Source organism: Leiobunum rupestre, chromosome 5, assembly GCF_980474605.1.
Source record: "Leiobunum rupestre chromosome 5, qqLeiRupe1.1.hap1, whole genome shotgun sequence".
NCBI classification, from domain to species: domain Eukaryota; kingdom Metazoa; phylum Arthropoda; class Arachnida; order Opiliones; family Sclerosomatidae; genus Leiobunum; species Leiobunum rupestre.
In genome coordinates this window covers 68,021,544-68,048,951 of record NC_143388.1, presented here as the reverse complement: position 1 = coordinate 68,048,951, position 27,408 = coordinate 68,021,544, and the positions used below count along the sequence as shown (strand labels likewise).

General features: G+C 33.9%; 1 protein-coding gene across 2 annotated transcripts; it reads right to left on the bottom strand.

Moving 5' to 3' along the window:
* Window positions 1–18: 18 nt before the first annotated feature.
* LOC149945662 (P-selectin-like) lies at window positions 19–27,408 on the bottom strand. Of its 2 annotated transcripts, XM_090176104.1 has the most exons (12): window positions 25,799–25,942; window positions 24,497–24,667; window positions 21,261–21,401; window positions 20,072–20,251; window positions 19,799–19,915; window positions 17,762–17,929; window positions 15,830–16,021; window positions 10,076–10,366; window positions 7,448–7,633; window positions 6,724–6,924; window positions 3,752–3,946; window positions 19–135 (listed from the first exon to the last, which is right to left on the bottom strand). In XM_090176104.1, the coding sequence occupies exons 1-12, from the start codon at window positions 25,911–25,913 to the stop codon at window positions 128–130; spliced, it is 1,965 nt and encodes a 654-aa protein (XP_090032230.1). In that variant the 5' UTR covers window positions 25,914–25,942; the 3' UTR covers window positions 19–127. The 2 variants fall into 2 exon arrangements, with proteins under 2 accessions (XP_090032230.1, XP_090032231.1); XM_090176105.1 differs by lacking the exons at window positions 19–135; window positions 3,752–3,946 and having other exon boundaries at window positions 6,838–6,916; window positions 7,441–7,633; window positions 25,799–27,408.

Below are 27,408 nucleotides of genomic sequence, written 5' to 3'. Positions count from 1 at the left end.
ATATAAAATATACCAACATAAATTTTATAACTTTATTATCTTATACAAATATTTTCAAACAATTTGTATTTTATCTCGTAAAACAGTTCTGAAGGATTTCAACATTTAAAAGATGGAGAAACTGTCGTCAATTTCCTGAAAACATTTTATTCATAAGAACTTCGTTAAATGTTTTTGAAGTAAGTGGCTTATTTTATATTAGGAAAGATTACTACATTCCGTAGGGCATGCTCACATTTGATCGATTTCCAAATGTTCGACAAGGGGTCCTTTTGATCAACTTGCTTTTGATGGAACATCGGTTTGGTTCGGGTTAGGTTTTTCGATAACTAAATTAATAAATACACTAAGAAAATCTAAAACTGTAATTTGTCGATCATTTTGGCTTTAAGTATAAGCATTTCGATCATGGGGGAAAATACTTTTTGGTTTCTCAATCAAAAGCACGTAGATCAAATAACCCTAGTAGTATAAATTGAGATTCGATCAAATTTATTCAAATCACCCCGTAGTGGGAAACTGTTAAGTGAAAAGTTTTCTTAAGAAACATCTTATTCACCGATACGACAAATGACGGTCTTGCCTAAGATTGACACCTCTAGTGGTGGGTTTTGGAAGCTTCGAGCGAAAGGCAAATAATCAGCAACGTTTGGAAAGTAGGAAAGTACCACTTCGGCCACATAAACTACTAATTTTAAGTAAATATATCTAAAACATGGATTAAACACTAAAGGATGCTCCACGAGCGAAAAAACGCAAAAATGCACTGTAACCTAGCCACCTAGCGGCGTGAGCCCGCAAACCGCAAATTGTTTTATATCCAGGGGCAAACAAACGGGAGTGCAATGATACTTCGTTTATATACTTACCAAAGATCTTTATGTTAGGATTTGAAGAAGCGTGTTTTGATCCGTGTGGTTATAATTTTTAACTAAAAGAGCAGACGAAAATCCCGAAGTTCCAAAAACCAGCGAAATTATACAAAACAATACGAGATGGCGCTACAAAATCATATCCGGTGCCCCTAGGGTAGGTAAGTGCGGGAGGAGGAAACACGTTACGACCGAGCCAACGCGAACTCGGCATTCAAATCTTAGCTCGTGGAACATTCTTTAGTGTTTAATCCATGTATAGAATATAGTGTCAAGGTTTTTTAAACCTCTGCCTTTTTAATTGTTCTCTAATAAAAGGTCTTAGTGATTTTCACTAGAAATTAGTAGTTCAAGTGGCCCAAAATGCCATTTTCTCATTTTAAATAACCATTTTAAATCAATTAATATGAATTGATTATCTATATTTAATAGCCTTATGTTACTTTTTGTGTTTTACGAAAAAGCCCTAAAACGATGAAAAATCAACACCGTTGCTAAAAAATGCTTCTCTGCTCGAAGCTACTAATGATCAAATTACATACTATGACCGATAATGTATAATTCCTTTTTCGGAATAACCATTTTGAATTACTTCACTTCCTTCTTAGAACTGAAGAATTCAGTGACTGCACTTTTTTGTGGTGGTCCTTTATTGAATATAGTGTTTTTAAGATAGTGCCAAATATACAAACTGCTCATAATGGGAGCTGATGGTTATTGAAACTTGTCTTATTGATATACGCTTAAAAAATTTCGCTTGAAGAGGTGGCATACAAATTCATGAGTTGACACATAAGTGCCCTATCTTTTCGACAAGTATTTTTTGGACATTGAAAATGCTCTTTTGTACAGAAAATTTAAGAAGTTAATAATATGAAAACTGTAACAATCTAAATGGTTTAAGGGCCTTTCACATGGGGAAGTATTAGTTGGAAAGAACCGTCAGCAATACGCTAGTTCCTTTTAATGTATAAAAAAATAAAAACCAACTTAAAGGGGGGCGCGTGACTCTTAAGCTTAGTTTCCACTGGGCATAAATCCACCGAAAAACGGACGAAAACCTGTCGTGGCGAAATTTTTTCAACGGAAACGGATTTTCGGCGGATGAAAGCCAGTTTCTATTTTTTGCTCCCGTAAAGTTTTACGTAGCCAATAAGGGCTCTCAAAAAATTCACGCGACTTCTAGACCATTTCCTCAACCTGCAGCATCGCAGCCCAGCCGGCAAAGCCGAACAGATAGGGAAATGTAAATAATGAAAAACTAATATAAATTGTTAGAAAATGACCGATATTATATGATGCAAGTCATCTGATCATGCCTAAAATTTTATCGACCAAAATTGATATTTTTCAACAAGCCTTAGCTAAAATAGCTTTCTCTGTCACCAAACCGCTTTTCGAGGATTAAATTATCAATATATCCCTGATCTTCGCGTTTTCGAAGAATTTCTCGAATCCAACATCTGTCTTATATTTTAGTTTTTTCTTAAAAATATTGGTCGCTAACAAAATAGTAGCTAGATTACCAATTATGAGATTAGCTCGAATCGAGTCATTTCTTCTGGGGGCCATTTTCTTTTCTACATACAAAATATCGGCCGTTAAATATTTCAGTGAAAATGCCAAATCGTCACGAAACCGAAAACGAAATATGCCCAATGGAAACTAAGCTTAGGACTGAAGCACTTTCGTAAAATATCTCCCCCTTTTTAATATTTTTTTCAACAAATTCCACAAATTTTTGATTTAGTATAATATAAAAAAGGCACAATCTCGATCAGTTTCATTTTTATTTATCTTTAGAACTTTTTCAGAAAACCGTAAAAACTGGGTCTAAAGGGCACATAGAATATGTTTCTAAATTCAAATAAACCTCGTACGTTTCTTAGCTTTCCATCGAGCTTAAGGACGAACAAAATGGCCCGTACAGGCCTTTTAAGTAGCCTCACGCGCAACCCTTATCGGAGAAACTCAACTGACGTTCACTCTAACTACAAATTTCCGCAAGCCTCGGGTGCCCTGACATTTGACATTTCGTACTCTGAAACGAAATAGTGCCTTAAACACGATAATTAAGCTTGGCTCTTCTATTATATCTCAAGGCAATAAAACCTGTGTTCGTTAATCCGCATTTATAGTTTCAATAAAATTACTAATTTAAGAGGCCTCATTTTTCTGAACTTATTTCTTTTCAATATCGATTCTTGTCGAATTTACATTGTTTCTCCAAATGGTTTCAGTTCAATCAAATGCCCAAATGATTTCGAATAAATCATAAGCCCAATTTTATTAGGATCTTTTTACCCATTTAGGTTTTTGAAAGTTTCTATTAATACATGTATAATTTACAGTTGATAGCGATAGCGGCACTTATACACAAGAATATACTTAAAAAAAAACAAGTCCACTTTAATTAATTTAATAAATAAAAAGACTTAATTCGCCAGTCCATTCCCTGATGAAGCAGCTCCAAATCTTAAATAACCGTATTATGCACAAAGTGGACTGGTTATTTTTAGTATAAAATTTACAGTTGTCGTGGAATTTAAGTATTAGCATGGTTAAATATAGGGAGCAATTACCGAAGGAATGAATTATCTATTAAATAATTATTTATTGTCTATAAGGATAAATACTCGTTTCTTAGAGAGCTACTTGGCGCATTTTTATTCAAAAAACACTTTGACTAACAAGAGCGGCGCGGCACTGGCATTTTTAGGAAGAAGGAACTGTAATGATCAAATCTCGCCTCACATAATTTAAATTTTTAATCGAGTTAGTAGCTATGTATTCACTAGCGCTCACAACTATTGCATAGAAAATAACGGCTTCTTTCCGATATAAATATAGAGGGGATGATATTGGAAATTGTTTCTTACTCTTACAACGAAGATAATTGTCGTTCCATTCGCCATCTTCTTCGCAACACACTTCTTTGCTATAATATCCTCTATCGCCTACACGCCCAGGGCTGCAGGTCGTTATACAACAATATCTTGACTGATAATTATCTTTTGTTTTACAGCGAGTTGTTGAATCGCCTGAATCTCGGATTGAATCACAACTGAAAAATTCTAGATAAAACAAATATTATTTATCTATAAATGTTAACAATATGATTATGTGCTGACTATGTGGACCAAAGAAATGATCCGCTCCAGAATTATTCGGAGTCAGAGCCAAAATTTGTCTCTTCAATTTCAAAGGTGCTTAAGCCGGGGGCAAAGCTGAAGTTAAATATAAGAAGCCCCTCCGTGTATAAAACGAAACTGAAGGCTGAAAATCTAAAGACTTTATTAATCCGCGTAAAGTGGGACTCAGGGGAAAAACCGTCGGCGAAAGCGCCTCTCTCATCTCAAAAACTTGGGATTATTGTCGTCATCGACGCAATGTTTGGGTGTTATTTTTATAGGGTGTCTAAGCTACCTGAAACTTTTCCAAAGCTACTCTTAAAATATCCAAAAATTCCTTGCTAAATACATTTCCAATGTTTGAAAATACACTTCTCACATGGGCTTATGAATTAAGTTCCTGAAACATGAAAAATCTTTAACATATTATAATTACTAAACTGCCATGATATTCAGCGAGTTACATTGCAGTACAATTTTTTCGCAGGGCGTGCATATTTTTCATCAACTTCCAAAATTTGGCATCCAATGATTTAAATTGTAACTGTTTGAAGAAGCACCAGTGCGGAGCACTAGACCAAAGTCACCAAACCGGTTCTACGTTTCACTTTTGATAGATAGTCAATTTGAACTATTTATCCTCAAATAAATTACGTTTTTATGCGTGGGAAATACTATTATGAGTTTCTTAACTTTACTGTCGTGGCTATGCCATTTACAAGTGAAGCTAATACCAGGCAATATTTGCAATTATAACAGCGTTACTCATAAACTAATAAGTCGGCAAGCCAAAATATAACTCTCTCGTAAGAGTTTGCCTGAGATAATTTTAATTTTCAATAGTGTCAATGGCTCAAGGGTAATCAATCCGCCTGCTAAAATATGACCCGGATTCGAGTCCTGGCCACGACCGTTAATTTCATTCATAAATATTAAAAATATTATAGAATAACTTGACGTTAATACGTTTATAAACGCGTATAGGAAAACGGACTTTTACCAAAACTTTTTTTTATAAATATCGTTACAGCGTAACATGTGTTGATGGTTCTGTGGTAAAACACTCGCCTGTTAGGCCGGATCCCGATCAGGCACATTTGTTGAAAACACTGCCTTTTGGATGTTACTCGTTTAACGTAAGCCTTTACACTCGATCCATCCCAAAAGTATATAACTAGTAGCAGACGCAGAGTAGAAATACAAAATCCGCAACACTTACAGACACTCTTTATACACTTCACCCCGCTACTGCAAACGCGTTTCCTCAGGCAGACATACACCCCCCCCCCCCCAACAAACATCCACAGTCACGGCGATTGTAAAACCTCTCCGACGAAACATTAACTCCTCAGATACGTAAAAATAAGTTAAGTTATCTAATTTAAAAGCCGTTAGGCACGCGTAAGGCTACTGAGTTGTGTACGCCTTTGCTTCGAAATTTGGCAGTCAAGAGTTCACCGGCGTGCTTTTTCGACGAAAAACATTTCCTTTATTTTCTATTTTGGAAAATTTTTAATATTCTTATTTTATACTAAATAATATGTACTATTTATCCATTTTTTTAAATAATGATATGGGAAGGGTGTGTTTATATAATTTAATAGATCTTCCGTTAAAATACGTTAATTTTACCTAATATTTTCCCATCAATTGCTTTTGCCTTCCACCCACCAATAAAAATATTTGGAAGTTCCATTAATTAAAAACCAACACTGAATATTTCAGAAATAAATTTGAACAAAAATGCTGGCCCGATCAAATTGAAACTCCCTGTATAGGTGAAGGGGTGTGTTTATTTTATTCTGATATATCCTTTACCGCGTGGAAAATAGTTGACGTATTTTTAATTTTATTTTTTTATGATAAAGGAAAGCTATGGCGTATCTATGATTTTTTTTCTATGAGGGCCTGTTGGCTATGGTTTTACTCTTAGAATAAAAAAATATCCGATTAAAAATGTTATTACGGGTGAAAGTATTATAACGGATGATTGTTTTTAAACTTTTGCAAAAAAATTATTCGTTACCTGAATTGGCAAACATTTAAGTCTACGACAAAACGTATTATTAAAAAAAATAGTTTGTGAGAAGCGAGAAGTTGTTATTCTTGTATGAAAACCATTTCAAATGGACCGTGAATTCATTAATATTATTGCATTTGAAGATCGCCGTAGCTCTATGAAACATTTTTAGTAAATTGGAAACCTGACTTTGGGGTTTCGGTAACTTTATAAAAATGTGACATGATTTAAAATAAAACTTTCGTTTACCCTTATGACTCTGTCGTAGGCCCCAGACATTCTGCCTAATATACCTTTGGGAAACACAGGCCCTGAGCACAGCCTGGAGCTAGAAGTCGTTTTAGATACGAAAGTCTAAAACTTACAAACCTTGTACATTTTCAATTTTTTATTAGCATGGTTTATCAAATATTATTAAGACCCTTCAACTCGAAACACCGTGTTGAAATACTCATCGCAATGAATGAAGCAGCCCCATTTAAGATAAAATACGGTTTTGTTGCCAAAGATTTCTTCCAAAAGTTCAAAGTGTAAACGAAAATTAACAATTATTCAATGTGAGACATAAATAAAAAGCAACGCAATTAAAGTCGTTTAAAATTCAACACCCAGACAGAGAGTTAGCTCATTTCAATGTCATACGGACAGAAGTTTATAAGATTATTAAAATCTTCACTAAAAAAAATTGAAACATACGTACTATTACAGTGAGGTAAGTCTCCAGACCAATCACCTTTCTCCCTACATTCTCGGTTAACTTGCGGACCAACCTTTTTGTTATATTTTTTTAAATGATGGCCTTTGTTACAAGAAAATGTGCAATTCCAAGGCTCGTTTAGTTTTATAGGAGAGCAGTCATTTATTCTTTGATTCGAATTACCCAGATTGCAATCGTAGTTTTCTAAAAGAAATGTATCTTAAACTAAGCTTATGTAAATTTATCCTTATTTATGTTAATGCAACTTTTACGTAACTAAATGTATTAACTAAATATAGATAACAAACAAGCTAATGGAAGATGATAAAATTAGCGAATTAGTAGATTTGTCCATTAAATGAAGGGATCAAAAAGCTTAACCCTAAACAAATTTGAAGAAAATTAAATACATAGAAATAGCTCGTACCGATAGGTCTTCGAGCAAACAAAAAGACGCGAAACTCAGACCAAATAGATCTTTGAGTGATAAACTAAATTCAATTAAATTAAATAACCAGAATTCAATAATTAGAACTCGTCAGTATCGGGCGGGAAATCTGGCTCGCGACTGTTACACCGAAAAGAAAAGCTAAGCCTAAACATTAAAAATTTCAAAACGCGTTGCGTAGCAACGGAAAGCCGAAAAGGGGGAAAGTGGTGGTTCCTTTTAAGCTAATTGAAGGCCCACCCAAAGTGTGAAGCTACTTTTAACTTAAGAAGTATTTACTTTTGCATTTTAATGGTTTTGCTGACCATTTTCTACCAGCCATACAATCAATTCTAATTTCCCCCTTAGTAACATGATATCCATAATTGCAGCTGTATTTGCAGTGCCAAGGTTTAATCTTTGATTGTCCATAACACGTTTCGTTTCTTCCTTCCTCTTTACGCTTTTGTTGACAGGCAAATGGGTCTGGAAATGAAGCAAAATTGGTTAGTTGCTGCGTTTATAATGTAAATCGGATGTAGTCTACTTTAAAAAATCCTTTAAATAAAACCAAAGTGCAATCGCTTTTAAAGATTTTAAGAAATATCAGAACTATCAATATAAATTGGTTCCAAACACAATCATATAAAAGTGGAAAATATTTAAGTTTGTTTGCAGAAAAAGTTTTATTTTTATAATTTTAACAATTTATTACAATTTTAGGTTTTTATATTATTTAGAAATAAATGATTAGTTTTGACACCGTTATGGGTTGGCTTTATACTGAGCTATAATTAATATTGGGCACTCTAGATGTATAATGGTTATTAACAGTGGGAATGGAGAAATAAGTACCTTCTCGAGTGAATAAATATCAAATTTCTGATGAAGTAACCCAGTTTTTGGGTCTAATATATATTTGGCTCTGTTAATTGGGTCACTTTTTCAATCAACCCTTAAAATTGGCGATTATAAACTATCAAGAGAGTGGGTTTAAATTAACAATTTAACCTTAGAGTTTGGGCTATTTTGGATATAGGCCATTTTTTGAGTTAATATTTTATTACCCAAAATTTTGGGTAATTTTAGATTGACCCGCATTTGGGTTACACTTTTTGTCCAATTTGGGTATTTTAAGGTTTGCCCAACTTCTTGGATAGGTGCGATAGCGACCATAATTTGCGTAAAAAAATTCCATATTGGGTACCATTTGACCCAATCTTTTTTAAGTGTGTAGCCCCGCGGAAGGCTTAAACAATTGGGAAACTTAGCTCAGTCTCGGAAAACTTGCTGAACAAATCTTGTATTATCTAAATATTTCTGGATTTCAATTCAGGTGATATAATAACTATGGCAAGCGGGTTTCTTAGGCTCCATTGCGCGTGTTGCGTGGGTTTTGAATGCTATCGCGAGACAAGTTACCTGGTTACTTAACAAAATAACTCTAGTCCTTTTTTTATTATTGTTACATTAATATCTACTCTGTAAAACAAATGTGTTTTAAAAACAGTTATTATAAAAGCCGTCATTAATTTAGTGTACCTGGTCTTCTTTGCATGTGTTGAGCTTAATTGAGAAACCTCTTAAGGTAGGAATTATAATTATTTTGACGGTCACTATTGGGTCCACCAGTTTTATTGAGAAGTTATTTTTGGTGGGCTCGTATCTCCGAAGGGAGGCTATTTTGGACTCACATTCATTCGACATTTATTACTCGTTGGGACCCATACAACAAATCCTTTTGCTTCACAATTTTTGTTACACCCTGTATATTGGCACACTAAAAAAAATGGAACTTGAATAACTTGATTTTAAAATCTAAAACCATCTTGTATTCTTTTAATGGAAACCGGGATTTATCTCTACACATGTTGTTACCAATTTAAAATTTTTAACTATTGGATATTGTCTATTTTCGAGAAACATAAAAATTAATATTAATCTTAGTATTTTGGGAATGCAACTTTAGGAGGCTGCGACGTTCACGTGACGTGTCGATGTTGGGTTGGCCTATCAAATCATAACTGCTTCTAAAAACGTACGTCATATAAAATATAAACATCGATCTTATTTCTTTGGGCTTCCGTAACGAAGCTATTAATTTTCAATTAATATCCTTTTAAAATCACCTTGTTTAGTTATTTGAAACAGTTAATTGAAGAATTAATTAATTAATTTGTAAAATATTTTCCAATGATCCTCATACTCGAAGAATTATCTTCAAGTTTCGACGCGATTGTAGCACACGCCAGAAACGTTTTTCCCGGAGCGCGCTCTTTAAAAGGGAAAATTCAAACATGATGGTCACTGCTCGTCTCAAGCAAATATATTTCCTTCAATTAAAACCGTAACTGCAGCTTCTTTTGGGTGGCTTGTTGAGAGATTAAGAAAAGCTGTCTAGTTGTCTGAACAACGTCGGGAGTATCTTCTGGCTCGCGAAATAAATTTATTCAAAACGGAATAAGCGTGCTTTCGGTTGGACGGATTTTTAGAATACATTGTTTTTTATAAACCAGGATATTGGATGAGCGTAATTTCTGATTAAGAATTAACAAAAAACGACATTTGGTTTAAAGGAAAGCATTAAATAAATATGTTTTCTCTTCGAGAACAATGGTTTAGAGAAACGTCTTCTCATTTCAAATACTTTCCAATTTCGCTTTAGCTATAAAAGGCTTAGGCGCATTTTTTATTTGAAATGGTGGAAAATCATAAACAGATCATAAACAGATCATAATTTTCGAGACCATGAAAGCGTCCAAAACGATTACAGGACTCTCGACATAATTGTTTAAAGAAGAAGAACGCTTATCTTATCCCCTTATCCCATAAAAAAATAGTTATAAAGGGCCTTTAGAAAAAGTTTTAGACGCTCGCTTTGCCTTTACGCAAAACACTTTAATTTGGCAGATACTTATAAAATCTTACCATTCATTTCACATTTCGATTTATTGAGCATCCAATTCCCAGTTTCTAAGTTACATTCAGCAAATTTTCCGCCTACCAAATCAAATCCTTCTTCGCATTTAAGCTCAAAAACATTTTTATATTGTTTTGCGACACGAACAGTATTGTTATATTCTTCCCAATCGTATGTTCTATTTCCAATATATGGACTTTTCTTTAATTTTGATTTCCATAAAGTAGGATTCTTTAGTAATCCATGTGGAAAAATCAGCAACCTCTTGTCCCAAAACGTGCATTTTTTGATAGGATAAACTGAAAATAATTGTAAAAAATAATAATTGAATCTTTAAGTAATAATTATATTATTCTTAAAGGCCTAGGATTTCTTCTTCCTGTTTTCCATTAAATTTACTTCCCGCCGCGTAAATAGCCTGGTGGTAGGCCAACCGCAGAACACGTTGGCCTACCACCAGGATAATTGAGCGGCGGGAAGAAAACTTAAAGGAAAAGGCAGAAGAAATCCTAGGTCTTTAAGTGACCAATTTGCTCTTATTGGTGTTTGAGGCCAATTGCCCAAGGCAATTTTCTCAAAAACTAAATTGAATCTAGATTTATTTTTAGAAAAATCATTTTTTTAAACCGATGGGCCTCAGACAAAACTTTTCAATCAGAAAGTTGCATAGACTATACTCGATTCACCAAAGAATTTGCTCATCGGAAAAGGTAAACTATAACTAAGATATTACGTCATGAACCAATATATAGTGGTACTACGTAAAATAACTTTTGCGGTGCTATTTCTATTTTAACACTATTCAGTGTACCAAAGAATAAGTTTTACATTCAACCAAACAATAAGACATTCAGGACCTGCTTTTAGTCTATGAACAAAGCATACTGATATGGTGTTTTGTTGACATTAAACAAAAGATATTAAGGAAATAAAGTTCAATAGAGTGAATAAGTACAATAATTATTCCTTCTGCTGCGTTGCTGATCTTGGATTGATTAAGCATATTGCAAAATGATATCTGAAGCATATAAGAAGTCACGAGGCGGCAAGTCGTTGTGACAGCTGTACGATAGACGTGGTCCGAGATGAAACCCCACAGGAAAAATTCAAGCGGGCTTAAGTCTGGCGAACTTGCAGGTCAAGGAATGGGACATTTTCGGCAAATACATATCTGGGGGAGCTTTGAAACATCACGCTGTTGCTTAAACTAATGAAAGTTCTTCCAACTCGTTCGCAACTTGGTTTCTTAATAAGACCTAGTCGCCCTGCCCAACCAGACGAGGTGGAAAAAAAATCTTATAAGACGCTTTGCGACTAGACCTGGCCGGACGTTTAAACTAAATTGTTCTTGAGGGTGATGAGGAAATCCCCTGTGAGGATTGAAATCACTACACACCTTGGTTGGTTCTGGTAGTTAAATGGACCATTTCTTAAGAAAGAACATTCGGGAGCCAAATGCTAAATTTCAGATCTTCTTGCCATATCCCTATCATGCAGTGCTTGATGGAAATGATGCCAGAGGGGGTGCTAAAGATCTCTCCAGATATAACCACCTGACAATATTCAGACGTTGCAAGCGGTTCTGACGTTTCTCGAGGGTAACTAGCAAAGTTAACCACAAGATATTTTCCATGTTGATGGGATGATAATCCGGTCCTCGCAACCTTGGATGTTTGGATCCTTGGATTAACATTTCTCTACATTTTGAAGTCCCAAAAAACTCGGAGGACAGTGTGGTGAAAAGGTATATTATACGGATAGCACTTTCTAAACAAAAGGCTATCTCAGGTATAACATTACGATTTCAATCAACAAGAAATGACAAAGTTACTGGTGTTACCGTGTTACTAATTCTATTGTGCACTTGGAAACTAATGAAAAGCCAAAGTTGTAATTATCTATCTATCTATGTAATAAAACTCTGAGCCCCTTTCGTCGCATTTTTTTCGGACTTTCATTCGCGACTCTAACGTGGCATCGCCCCACGCCCCAAGTACACGGAGGTACACACCGCAGGTATGCCTAGCGCTTCGCCTTAATACTAGGTCAACGTCGCATTTTTTTCTGACTGTCATTCGCGACTCTAACGTGGAATCGCCGCAGGTACCCGGAGGTACACACCGAAGGTATGCCTAGCGCTTCGCCTTACTACTAGGTCGTTGAGTATATTTCTTTGACCAATACCACAAATAACTTCATATGATTAATTAATACATCTCGAAACACACAACTAGCTGAGGGCCTGCCCGTAAAGGTGTGTACGTATATATTTTGGAGAAACCATTTAAACTCAGTTTTAAGCTAGTAAAACCAAAAACTATTTAAACGCCGTCTAACGTCGAAAACTAGATATGTAGCATATAAGCAGGCGCTTTTGAAATCGAGACGCATTTACTATTTTCAGGGGTGGCAGAGTGGTTAGCTTTATCCCCACCCAGCAAAAGGACCTGGGTTCGATCCCAGCTTGTAGCACTGGGTAGAAATTTGGAACCGATCCTTCTACGTTTAGTTTAAGTACTTCGGTTACCCCTTCCCGTAAAACCATATGGAGGTTAACTGTAATAGTAAGGGAAGGGAGCTGTTGGCTCGCGTGGAATGAAGGGCTTGGCATTACCACGCGACGCATAGTAACCCGTACACCAAAATTAAAGGCATTGTATATCGCTGGATGACTTGGTCCTTAGGTTTTAGCCTAGCTGATTATTACTCTCTCTATATGGCTGGATTTGAAGCTATAAAAAATTTATTTTCGATTTTAGTACTTTTATACGGTTTTGCTATTTAATGAAACTATCAATTAAGGTAATTCCTTAGTAAATGGATTTTATTTAAATTTTATTTTTGATACAAGCGACTTCCTAAGGGGCGTTTCTAATTGGCTACAGCGGAGGAAACGAAAAATGCAGTGTCTTGTTGAAGTTAGCCCCTCCGGAATTAATTTTCGATCACGAATAGGATTAAAAACATCCTGGCACTGGACGTTTTCTAGGTTAAATAGATCCCTTTTAAGCCAATGCTTGCTCTTTTATTTACATGATGGACTGCTTTACAGTTTTACGAAAGCCAACTTCATCATACCAGACTTCTCAAACCTTAATTGTTTGTAGATTTCTATTATGGACTGTTAATATTTGCCCCTTACTGGCAATCGGTGACACGTCTGCTATAACGGTCGTTACCCCTTTGAAGATTTTAGAGGTTTTGCTGGTTAACTAAATAGCCGGGACTAGTGGCGTTGTCCTGTTATCCAACGCGTATGGGAGGAAGAAAATGTAGATGGCCGTGTTATGAGGGTTGTTGTGTTGTGGATAGTTACAGTTTTAATTTTAAAGGGTAACGATAAAAGTCTCAACAACCAAATGCCACGGATTCCATCGTTTATGGTATACGTCTTTTCAATAGCATTGGTTGGGATTTGAACCCAAATCACCTGCCTGTCTTCAAACATTGAACCACCGTCGCTTATAACTCTAGAGATAATTTCCGGAATACGAGCCGATTGATGGTAATTGAAAATTAAATCTTGGGTGGAAAATAATTAAATAGTGCTGAATGTTAAATTAATCACATGGCAGGCAATTGTTTAACGACTAATTAAACGCCAATCCGCCAATTTAAAATTATGTCAGGAGTTAGCAGCACGTGTAATATAATCGGAAAAGAAATATTCTCGAAAAGATCGCGATGGATCGTCCGAGAAGCCGATTCTTTAGCCTGAAAGGCTAGAGTTTTAAAAAAAGCCACCGGCACCTCGCACGGTGCAAAGAAATTTATAGGCATACGAATGACTTGAATAGAATCGAAGAATTAATTTAAATTTCCTGGATAAGAACGCGATGGATCAACCGAGAATCGAATCCGGATCATTAGAGTGATCCGCTTGCGTTTTACCACCTCGCACGCTACTTAGAAATGTCTAGGCATAAAGCCCCATTTTCATGCTCGCTAGAAGCGAGTAAACATCGACAAAATCCGCTTCCGCTACACACTTTTACACTTTCCGCGTCAATCTGTTTCAAACAGATATTTTAGCTTTATTTTCACGCTTGCGAGTGGCGGAAGCGAATTTTGTCAATTTTTATCCGCTACCGCAGCGAGCATGAAAAGGGCCTTACGACTGAATTTAATTTTAACGAAAAAAAACTTAATCTTGGGTGGAAAATAATACACTAATGCCATTCGAAAATCGGACCCGGTTCTTTTTTAGATGTTTTCGAAAAATCTCTCATAAAAACAAATCTAGTAGACGATGCATGTACATAAATAGAGCTTCAGAATATTTATCTATTGATTAGCAAAAATTGGTACGAGTAGAGGTACTATTTTTGATTTCCAACTTGTAAAACAAAAGTTCGCCTTTATTGATATTTTTTTAAATTAACACTTTTCTAATAAATAGTTTAGTTTTAGTTGGATGATAAAATACGCGTATTTTATCATCATTCTCACAGTCCATAGGTGGTTTCTTCTAACTTAGTTTTAGTTGAACAGCCAACATTTCAAGGTTAAATATAAATATTTCACACAATTATCAACTTACTATTACGGTTTAAAGGCTCAAATATAAGCAGAGTTTTAAAATATATACATTTTCATATGATAAATATGTACATCAATTTATGAAAATGTAAAATACACTGATTACAATTTTTTTAAACATCTAGGAAATAATCTAAATTTTTTTATTTCATTATTCCCAAAAAATATCCCTAAATCTAAAATATTATTATTGGTAGATCCGAACTTAGTCCTCCACCTCCTTAAATCTGCTTTTAATCTGCTTTGGTTAAAGCATAATGTTTTTTTATCAATTCTGACCCACATGTCATATTTTAAACAAAGTATGTAAATATATATGTTCTTGAAATATGTTATTGCCAGCATGATTCTTAAATTATGTAGGATGACACCGTTATTGAATTATTGAAACATGTGATTTAAACGGACTGTTTTAATTTGTTATTAAAGTTTTTTTTGTAGTATCTTGGTCACTGATTCGCTAAGTGTAATACGGACGTGGATGTAAACAGTTACATTTTTATTTGGTAATAGAAATAGCGATGGCACTGATACATGCATTTACGGATAGAACTAGGTGGCTTCGGGTATGGCGAAACTAGTTGTCTCATTTTAATAAAAGTATTTTTATTATACATTATGTGGATCGTTTTACTAGCTTTATCCGTATGTTTTAATTTTGGTCATATAGAAAATTACACAATGAATTATTTGGTACTGTTAGTTATAGTACAAAAATAATTAGTTTTTTAGAAAATATTAAACGTGAATGTATTACCTTTAGAATTTTATGGCCTAGTTGTTTCTACGAAAGCATAGGATTAAAGGTTTAGGATTGATTATAATTAAATGCTTTTGGTTACGATTATACAAACTATTTATTGAGTTAAAAGCTTCTCAAGTCAAAAATGTTTCACCGTCAACTAAGCTTCGCAAAGAAATTATATTCTATTACGTTTCCGTTATAATCGACTGTTGTAATAAAGGTTGTTTGCTTGCCTAGTACAGAATCTTGGGTTCAAAAATACTCTTTGAAAAATGTAAAGTCCGTTTTCCTTAGCGGTCTGACTATCAACTTTCCTGACTTTGGCTGTTCTGATTTTCCTCGTAGATTTTAAATTTAAAAATGAATTATTCGACAATGTAGTAGGCATTTTAGTCACTTAATTTTTTCGAACTTAATTTTAAAGAATTTTAAAAATCATAGGTAGTAAGAAGTTGAACTTGAAAAACTCTCTACTTACGACTACAATCCAATGCGTGTTTATCTGACCATTCTCCATTTTCATGACAAGTTGTTCGGTTTTGTCCACCAATTTGGATAAATGGGGCCTCGCATCTAAAGTTGCAACTCCATGGCTCGTTTATGGTACGTTGAATACACGTCATATGTCTTCCTTTTGGATTTGGCGGTAATGCGCAATTATATGTGGTAGCTTTAATTAAAAATTCAAAACAGCTCATCCCCGAATCATTGAAAACATTCTCGGTGACACTCAAAAATAAAATTTCAACATATTTTTACATAATGTTTACGTAACTACAAAACGGTATTAGGCAAAAACATTTAAATAAGATAAAAATGTAATAGCCTTGCTTTTTTACGAAACTGTAATAATGCGTTAAGCGTCGCACTAAAAACGTTCACGCGGAAATAAATGTACGCCACTAAAACCACCTTCTTCCGTGCCCAGTCAGCCTGGCAAGGTTAAATTATTTCATTGTAATAAAATTATTTCATAATTGAGACGATGTTTTTGATGAAATTGATCTTTTAAATTGCAATGACGTGCTTAAGAAAGTTACTACATAAAGTTCAATTTTAATTTCAGATCACCAATACTACAGACAGTAGCGGCGCCAGTATTTTAGGGAGGTAGGCAAACCATTTGGTGCCCCCCCCCCCTACAATTTGTAGCCCCTCCCCCCACCACAATTATTTCAAATCCGTCCACGGGGATTATTTTTTTAAGCAAGTTGTGCGATTTTTTGGTAAAATGGGTACGCGACGAAAAAACGAACTAATTAAGAATTTAAACATTACTAAAAACAGAGTGTGTGTTCATCCGTTTTTGCGTATCGATAACACTTAACAAATGAGTGGTTATTTACTTTTTTTTACGACTTCGGTACTTCGCATGTACATTCCTTACATCAGAACCTATAACTTTACGAAAATGAATGTACGTAGAGTAAAGTAAGTTTAAGAACCATTTATTTATAAAGATAAAGTTAAAGATCCTATTTGGTTATAATACAACTAAAATATAAACTACTGTCAAAGAAAAGTTACTCGAACCTTTAAAATTGATAAAAACATCAGTGTCGTTAAGCGAATCACTCTCATTGAATATTGAAAAATTAATAAATAAATAAGTTATTTCGCAAACAAATTTTCTGATATTAAATAATTTGGAGGTCCATAATTAAATTTTGGAGACGACTTTTGGAGGCCCCTACCAAAATTTTAAGTAGGCCCAGCCCTACCCCGGCCTGTTGCTGGCGCTGCTACTGACTACAGAAAAACGTTCTTAAAATGTGAGTACCAAATTAATTAACTAACAATTAAAGCCCTTCGAATCATTTCACGTTGGATTAAATCGCTCAAAATGGACATATTTTAAGGAATTGTAGAATTGTTTAATACCGAGCTTTCAGCTTATTGGATAACACGTTTTTCTAAGGTTGAAAAGAATGGAATATTTTTAAATTAATTTAAACCAAATGATTAATTATGTTAATGTTTCGATTTCACCAAAAAATGCAAGGAAACAATTTCGTAAATTGAAAATGATCGTCCAAAAACGCATTCCAAAGAATTCTTTAAATACTTCAGGAGAACGTTGATATAGATGTATTTCAATGAGGCCCAGACACCCACTAAGATTATTAAAAGATAAATCACCTTAATATGATTGCAGTTAACGTTGTAGAAACAATTTATTTAAGTTTAAACGAAATCAAGGAAACGGAATGGGTTTAGATACTCACATATCCATCTTATTTGAAATTTTTGGTTTAAGCTATTAAAAGCCTGAATAATATCGGCTACATTGGCTTAAATTACACCTGGAAAGTTCAATTGAGCGCTTAGTCGAATAAAAGGGTAAGATAAGTGACGTGTATTCTATGAGATATCTGCTTGTCTCCTGATCACGTTTATACACAAGACTTACCTTTACATTTTCCGAAGCTACCTTTCCATATTTTATTTTCACATTTAATTAATCGTTGTCCTTCCAAATAGTAATTATCTTTGCAAGTTGCGACACAACCCTGACCGACACATTCAATCCTCCCATTTTCAATTGATGGTAATCCGCAATTGATACTGGTATTTTTTACTACATTGAAAGGAAACCACAAAGCGAAAAATTATAATTTCGATTTATGAGGTAGGACCTGTGATTTCCGGCTAAAATAGTCTATAACCGTTGAAGTATACTTATACTAGCGACCATGTTCCGCTCCTATCAGTATGGTATGGGTCCCAAAATATCAATTAGGACAATTGTATTAAGTTTTACATTTTTAAATATGTATTATAGTATGTGTATCGTGAAAGCGTTAAAATAATGTAACCATTTTTCTTCACTTTCTCCTTAAATAACGGCTGCTTTACACAGCTTGATATAGTCTTTCAGAAACCCCAAACACTTCAAATGCTGGGGCCAAATAATGTGTTTTTCTAATTAAGCTCAACCCATGCTGTTTCTGTCTCTGTGAAATCACCATTTGTTGCATTAGCCGGAAGTGCAAATATATATATATATATATAAGTAATGATAATAAAACAAACGACTATACATCGACTCTGTTCAAATTTAACAATGATATTTCCGTACTGCCCATTAAGGGCGACGTATGTGGTTCAACTGGCTGATACCTTTGTGTTGTTTTGGATCACAATAAAAAAATGTATTATTATTATTATTATTATTATTATTATTATTATTATTATTATTATTATTATTATTATTATTCGACAGTGGACTGTATTTTCGTGAACAAGTTTGGTACATCGTCGGTCGAACGCGCCGCACTCTCTTTGGTGTACTGAAACTCGCTAAAGAATTGAAGTCCTTATTTTGCTTTAAAACCCTATATTATAGCCTTGTGCGATCAAAATTAACTTATGACACGTTATCCTGGGGAGGCTGTGCGGAATACCTGCTCACAGCTATTGAAGGAGTTCAAAGAAAATTCCTGGAACTAGTCTATACGCACTTTCTCTCCAAGCACCCTTACGATCACGACCATTTGCTACGCTACCTGAATATGGAAACTATACGGAGCTATGCACAAAAACGAGAAATTATATTTATTTGGCGCTTACTGAAATACTCTAACATCCCGACACTACTGTCTTCCTTAAATTTCCATGTTCCGACCCACGCCACTCGACTCAAAAAAAAAACATTTTATAATAAATTTACCTTCACGCCTCTAGCGCGTATGCAAAATACTTGTAACATGTATAGTTCTGAAATTGATATATTATCTTTTAAATATTCATCTATTTTAAAAATTGTATAACTTTTTCCCAATGCCATTGGCATAGCCATATTAATTTATAACTATCCCTTTTCCAGTGTATAACCATGTTGGTACTATTTGTACTGTTGTTATGCACGTTAAATAAACCATTTCATTTCATTTCATTTCATTATTATTATTATTATTATTATATATATTCTATTCTATATATTTATATATATATATATATATATATATATATATATATATATATATATATATATATTCTATTATATTCTATTCTATTCTATATATATATATTTATATATTAATATATGTACATATATTTGTATATATGTATGTATATATATGTTTACATATATGTATGTATATGTATATGTATATAGATATAGGTATATGTATATATATATATATATATATATATATATATATATATATATATATATATATATATATATATATATATATATATATATATATATATATATATATATATATATATATATATATATATATATATATATATATATATATATATATATATATATATATATATATATATATATATATATATATATATTATATTATCTTACTTATCTTACTATCTGATATCAGAACAACAATTTCAAATTTTTCATTTCTGTCTCAATATCAGAACATCTTTCTTAAGATAATCAAAAGAAATAATTTAGAGAAATATCTTTTACATTACTTACAAGGTTCGCGACATCCACACATGAATTTACAGCCAGAGACTTCGCAGATTGTCTCTTCCAAATTTTTACAATTCATCTTACTGGAGCATCGTTTCATTTCCTCTCTAGGGCAATCAACTATTTCAAATGATTTTTGGTTATTTTTAGTAATTAACTCTTTCGACAAGCGAACCAAAGTAAATTTATAGAGTCGAAATATTATGACGAATATCAAACGGTATTACATACTAACTAATAGTAATAAACGTTTAATGTTGCATTGTTTCTACTTACCATGCACGCATTTGGGCATGTATTCATTCCAATCACCTCCTTGGGTACAATAAATCGTTCTCATTCCTTTTAATACGAAATGGGGATCGCAAATAAAATTGCACTTCTTAAAGTAATTTAATTCATCATGCAGATCACACTCCACTTTTCCATTATCCAATTCCGGAGGCTCACATAATTCTTTAGCCAGAAAGAAGAAATACTGTGTGAATAGAGAGTATCCTTTTGCGAAGGTGTAATCATCATTTGACATTCATTTTACTTAGACCTTGTAGCGGCAAACGTGACAAGCTCTTAAACGGGTGGATAAACGTCTGCTAAGCCGACACTTTTTGATTAATATCAGCAAATCGTCGGTTGAAAAGACAAAAATCGAGCAGTTTATGAGCTGTATCAAGTGATTAGGTTCATTAAGGTGAGTATATAAAATATTTTTCAGCGTTACTACACCCACTGTAAAATCACTAGGTAATATTTGACTATTAAACAAGGTTTTCTTTGGTAAATGATATTTTAATAGTACATATTCAAATCCGTACAAACCTTTAATTGAAAAATAACTGACTTTTCTGTACACTGATTTCTAATGTAAACAATAACGTTGAACAAAAATAAATATGAAATCTATTACTGTGACTACGGAGATAACGGTGATAACGGTTATTACGTAGCTAGAATTGCAACGATAACGGGCCAAATCCAGTGATTTTGGAACAATTTAAGCTGTTATAAGAAACGATTTCAGCGGTTGCGGCATTTGCGTTAATTTACCGTGATTACGAGCTGATACCAGCAATAACAGTTACTTATTACAGAAGGACCATAACGAGTACAAACGATAAACATATTAATGTGGATCAGTTACACTAATTACAAAATGATTGTATAGTGATTGTGGGAACTACTAAACAGCGATGAAAGTAGGGTGCTTATCTTAAAAAATATTAAATCGATTAAGGACAACGTATAGGCCCTCGCCCGAAGCTTTCTTTTATAAAATGGAGCCGCAATTCAGTCCTGTTATTTCCATCTTAAGATACGAAAAACATGTATTTCGGTGAAATTGTTTTAAAATACAAAAATTTCTATTAATACCTGTACAGAATCCTTTATATTTCTTAAATTATTTTCATAAATAATATCATTTGTTTACGATTACGGATTGAGCTGTTCAAAAATGTTTACTTACTTTGTGGTGCACACACACAATTTTCTGTGGTAATTTCCCCACCTCTAAGGGCGCAAGTATTTTTTTCATAAACCTTACAGGTAGACCATTGTGTTAGATTTTTTTTGCAATTTAATATTGAAAGATATGAACATTCTGAAGCTGCAAACGGGAATTTTCCGTTAAAATAATACTTTTGTTTTAATGATATTTCTAATTAGAGAAATTGTTAACATATTAAGTTGTCCAAAAACAAGTCATTTGTAACTTAACTGAAAACTAAATGTATTTATAATTTTAAGTTTGGTATTTTTCAGTTTCGTTGGCTTAACACTTTTAGGCAATCATATACAAACGGAAAATAGATATGAGGCTCCAGTGACAGACAATGTGGCTCTAAAAGTCGTGACAAGAGTCACTATATAGGTGGTGCAATCTACCAAAAAATAGACCTTGGAAAGATACACATTTTTGGATATGGTAGCTCTAATTAGTGATAAGCGCATTCCGCTCACTTGCGAACGGGTCGGAGCTATTAGAGGCCGCATGAGCTGGAAATTCCAATCGCGTGAAAGAAGAAGAACATATCTTCTTTTATATTAAGCTATTAATGATTAAGATTATCGATAATTCATATTTTGTTATTTAATTAACAAATGAGTTGAGAGTCTGTAAATGAGCCTGCTTTAGAGATGAGCGCTTCACTTCATAATAGATTGAGAAAGAGAAGAGCACATATGTTTTTTTTTACTTTTGAGCTTTAAACAAACTGAGTAGAGCCTGAAACCAAGTTTAAGATCTACAAATAAAACTATTTCTTTGATTTTTCAGAACTTTACCGCATTTTGATAATTCTACAATTTTTTGTTTTGCTGAAATAAGAAATATGATCATAGAAATTATTAGTTAACGTTTTCAGTTTTCCGAAGATCTGTTATATAATTTATTTTTACTGAGATGAGCTTCAGGTACGTTAAGAGCCAATAAGAGCTCACGCATTTTCCTTTAGAGCGAAACAGAGGGAGCCACTAGCAAACCATGTTCATATGAGCTTCGCTTAAGAAGAGCCTGAGAGTCATGTCAAGTTAACATAAGGTGCTATTGAGCTGGACTGGTTTTATGTTCAGTAATAAATGCTTATCACTGTTCAAATTGCGCTAAACACTCACCACCGCTATGGAGACTGCAGCCTGTAGGATAAGCAAAGCAATTGCAGAAGATGTCAAAGAGCGCGGACGTGTTTGGTTTTCATCCAAATTCCACTTTAATTAATTGCTGTAAATTTAAGTTTATTTCTACCAGGCTGAATTTTTAAGGCCCCTTCATTTAGTCATAATACAAAATATTTCAAAAGATCCATTATTATCTTGTGAACGCCATTTTGCATGGCAGCAAATAGGCACTTAAATAGGGATTTTGCTTAATATCTCCGTTTGTATGGAATTTACGGCTATAAAGTCAGGCCAATATCGCCATTGCGACTCACGGCCGACTAGAAAACATCCAGTTGACTTATTATGTTATTTCAGATAGTTTGCCAACTACGACCCGCCTCATTTTTGACGACGACGGGCCGATAAATTTTTGGGTAGTAGCAGATACGATCAATCATATTCTGGAAACAAGCGCGGGGAACTGGTAAAATTCAAACGCCAGTGTGTCCCTTTAAACGTCACAGTAGCTTTATTTCCAAGAGGTTTTTTTACAGAAACTCAGAAAGCTAGCCGAGTTATTCATTTAAAAAACGGCAACGTGGATAGAAACGCACCTTAAATTCACGTGAATGCCAAGGAGAGCGGCGGCCACGTTGTTAGTAAACTTGTAAAACGCGTTTCGTGTACAACGTTTAAATTGCGAATGCACACTGAAATGTTCCAAAATGTCGTTTAATTACCAAATAGATGAGCACTTATTTTCGTAATTGGATTTATAGCCGATAGGTGGGGAGATGGAGTGGTTAGCACTTTCTCTTCGCAGAAAGAGTAACCGGGTTCGTTCCCAGGTTATGTCACTGGGTGAAAAATCGGAACCACTTCTTCTGCGTTGAGTGTGAAGGTTTTCCCCCCACTGGTTAAAGGGGTGCCCCCCCCTGAGTTCTTCGGTTACCCCTCCTCTTTAAAAATTGTAAAGGTTAACGGTTAGAGTAAGAGTGCTCGCGTGGAAAAAATGGCTTGCCACTACCATCCGGCACATTTTAACCCTGCCACCAAAGTTAAAGGCATTTTTAAGTCGCTGGGTGATTTGGTCCTGCGGTGGTGCCTTGGGTATTAGCCTAGCTGATAATAACTTTATCTTTATGGCTGGAATTGAAGCTATAAAAGGTTTGATATTCGCGTTTAGAATATTTTTATACGGTTATTTTATTTAGATTTATATTTGATACAAGAGACTTACTAAAGGAGAGTTTCTAATTGGTTACACTGTATACGAAATAAGACATGTCTCTGAGAAGCATGCCTACTGAATCTATTTTGAATCACGAATAGGAATAAAAACATCCTAGCACTAGACTAGTTCTGGGTTAAAGTAGACCCCGTTTAAGCTCATGCTTACTCTTGCATCCTGTACAGTTTAAATATGCCAAGCTTCACAAACCTTCTTTGCATCTATATTTCTATTCTGGAAAGTTAATATTTGGCCCTGATTATTGGGTTTCCCCTTTCTATAAACACTTGTTGAGGTTAACGATCATTTTAAGTATAGGGAGCTGTTGGCTCGCGTGAAATGAAGGGCTTGCCAACATCTTCTTACGCATTGTAACCCGGCCACCTATTTCCCGCCATTAAAAAATGGGCTCACAACTAAATGATGGGGACTTTTGACATTTTATATATTATGAAAAAAAGAAAATGCCTGCAAAAATTCCTCCTGCAATTAGCTTGTTTAAATCTGAACCGTTTCGAGTGCAGCTCGGTTGAGCATATACCCGCACTCCACTCATTATTAACCAGACTCAGTTTTAACAAGGCTCATTTAAGGATTATATCTCGCTCAAATTGGTTCGATTCCCTTCTTTTATCTTGTTCAAATTTATCATGATTAAATACTCTTTATAGTTGTCAATTGCAACTTCATAGTTTTATTTTTTTTTGTGATTTCCGTACTCCGGAATACAAAACTCTAACACTCCTTTACTAGCATAACGGCAAAAAATCTTATAATGGTTAAAGTTCCACAACCAACAAAAACCTTAAGTTATACAATCCTTCAACTCAAATAAGTTTCATTTTTCATAAAATAATTAAAAAAAAACTTACGTGCGCAAGTATAGGTCGAGTTTTTTTCCAAGAAGTACATAAAGTTGGTTGGCATTTCCCCAATAAATATTTCGCCGGGTTTCTTACAAATTAACCTACATTTTTGGTTTTCACACAAAACTTCCGCATTTATTTTTTCCGCATGACTTTTAATATAACGAATTAATTTTGCTTAAATAAATAAAATATTATATAATTTAATTTCAATCTTTTAATTTTAGTAGGCTACGAAGAAAACCATCAGACAAATACAGCTTATTTAAAATGATTGTTTACATAAGTAACAATCATAAGAATACAATTTGCTAGTTGTCAAGATTATGGTTACTATGTTAATTTAGTTTTTTATAATAGCAACGTCATTCGAAAACCAGCTAATTCAAAAAATGATTTTGAATTAACCTTATTTAAATTATAAAATTTTACGAAACGACTTTTAGACATGGAAAAAACAACTGGTTAATTAGGGTGAAAAGACTGCAAAAGTATTCAAATTTCACCTAATTTTCAGGAAAAAACTTAAAGGAAATCAATAGTCTACGATTGAAGCTTCAAAACTTTAGTCATATTATAGCTAATAATTAGAATACAACTTTAGACTAAATTCCGTCTAGTTGCATCTTGATCCAAACTTGTTTTTTCCAGACACATTTCAGTCATATTACATATTTTATGTAGTCTTATTCACATTATCAGTAAACCGAAATTGTAGCTTAACTAGCTTTTATAACAGTCAAACTTTATCTACTTTGCAGTCTAGAAATTCAATGCAGTTAAATTGCAGTTTTTGTTTTGGACTGAAATTTTACTGAAAGAAATTGAAGTTCAGTGTAGCTTACAAGTGATTCCTACTATAATTAGCACTTCCGAGGAGATCAGAAGATTTTTTTTCCAAAAACCTTTGCTTAAAATAAAAGCCTTTTACTGATGCGATTTATCTTCAAAGTAGTTTTTTGAAATGATAAATTTACTAAAATAACAACTCCCGAGTTTCACATCAATTAAATTCTTTGTAAAACAAAATAAGGAAAAATTCCTTAAATCCAAATTTATCTTTCGATTTTAAGAAATAGCAAAATCCGTAATGCATCTTATTCAGATCTTCAAGAAATACAATCTTATCGCGTACAGCTCTCATAAAGGTTTGGAAATCCTGAAGTATGAGATACAGAAATATTTCCAGTAACGAATTTTAATCTTTCAATTAAACGTTTTTGAAACGACTTTCTGGCACGGTCTATAAGAGTTGTTTCCGAGCTTCAGCTTAACAAGACAATTCTCTAATAACAGATAAAAACATACTTTTAAAAGGAAAATTAATAGTGAATTCATTAGTTTCAAGGTTCAATTGTGAATAAGTAAATGGTAAAGATGTCAAATACAACAGAAGCGTTGCGCAGATTCCCAAATAATCCATTTTTATTAAAACTAAAAAATAAAAACGTATATTAATTCTCATTTTTTTCACACTTAACATTCGATGCACAATTAGTAGAAACTTGGTGATCCTTTTTTTCTTCAAACAATTTAAGGATCCCATGTTTAAAAACTAAATAAATCAAGCACAAAACTGTTTTTATACGATTAAACTAAAACTTTAAGTGTTAAAATAATTATCAAAGCAATTGGTTCCGAGTTTAATACGTTTAACCTTTCTCTGTATAATTTCAAAAGGTTCCAGTGAGGATTTCGTCAGGCCAAAATAGTGAGGTCCCTTACTTGGCCGATGTGCGGTTTTCTATAAATCAACATTTAAAATAAGCAAGGAAAATTGTTTTGCCCTTTAGTTCTGCTATTCAAATACTAAAAATATGTTAAGCCGTTGCCTACGTTGTTGTAAAGGCCCGTGCACGCCTCCGTACCGAGGGTACAGTTAAATGAGGCAATAATTTGTTTTGAGGCTTCTGATTTACGCCATATACAAAAAATGTTGCATTGGAAATTGCAAACTGTTATAAAGTGAAAATTTTGAAATATAATGATTTTAAGCTTCATTTAAGAAGTTTAATTCCCAGCAAAAGAAAGGTGAGGACTCACATTTCATGATTATAATAATAATTTTTGTCACAATGTAAAATGATTAGCCAAAAATATTATAAAATTTTATTATAAAGTCTTAATTGCACATGCAATTTAATTGGTAAATACCACATGCTGAAAAATAATTTTAATATCCAGATAAGCGAGCCATCTTTACTGAATCTAAAACCAATAAAGAAACCGTAGCGTCGTTAAAAAGTATTTCCCTGAGGCCTGCACACGTACCTTTATAATGACGTAAGCATCAGACAGTCGTACCAGCCTGCTTTCTCAAATTGATTGCGTTATTTTCACTTGGTGTCAAAGCGAGTCCAGTGAAACGTTTGATTGCATATGAATTAAATTTTTTTTAAATATTCAAAATTTCATATAATTGAAGGTGGCGAGCCATTGTTAGCACTATTCAATCCCAGCTTGTGGATTTCGAGGGAAATACTCCTACTGCATTGAGCTCTCTACACACTTTAAAATTTCCCGACTTTTTATGTTATAACTTTTCTTTAAAATTTATGAAAATGAACGGTACTATTACGAAGCACTTCAAAAACGTTAAGGTTGTGGACGTATTTTTAAAAGCAAAAAGGAATGTGGTAAATTGACAAATGCCTTCTGAAGATCAAGTTCAATTAAGTATAGGTTATACAAAAAAACCTTATAAAGTCAGCAATAAATTGTATGTATAATGCAAAGGCTTAAATATGGGATCCCCTTTCTTCGCGATCCCCTTTCTTCGCGATCCCCTTTCTTCGCGATCCCCTTTCTTCGCGATCCCCTTTCCTCGCGATCCCCTTTCTTCGCGATCCCCTTTCTTCGCGATCCCCTTTCTTCGCGATCCCCTTTCTTCGCGATCCCCTTTCTTCGCGATCCCCTTT

What these genes read in the sequence shown, in the direction of transcription:
- LOC149945662 (XM_090176104.1), bottom strand. Translation starts at nt 25,913, where the DNA reads ATGGATTATTTGGGAATCTGCGCAACGCTTCTGTTGTATTTGACATCT. An exon ending in TATTAATTTTCCTTTTAAAA is followed by an intron (nt 24,668 to 25,798) that starts GTATGTTTTTAT and finishes TATTTATTTAAG; the next exon opens with CAAAATTAATTCGTTATATT. An exon ending in ACACGCATTGGATTGTAGTC is followed by an intron (nt 10,367 to 15,829) that starts GTAAGTAGAGAG and finishes AATTATTTTCAG; the next exon opens with TTTATCCTATCAAAAAATGC.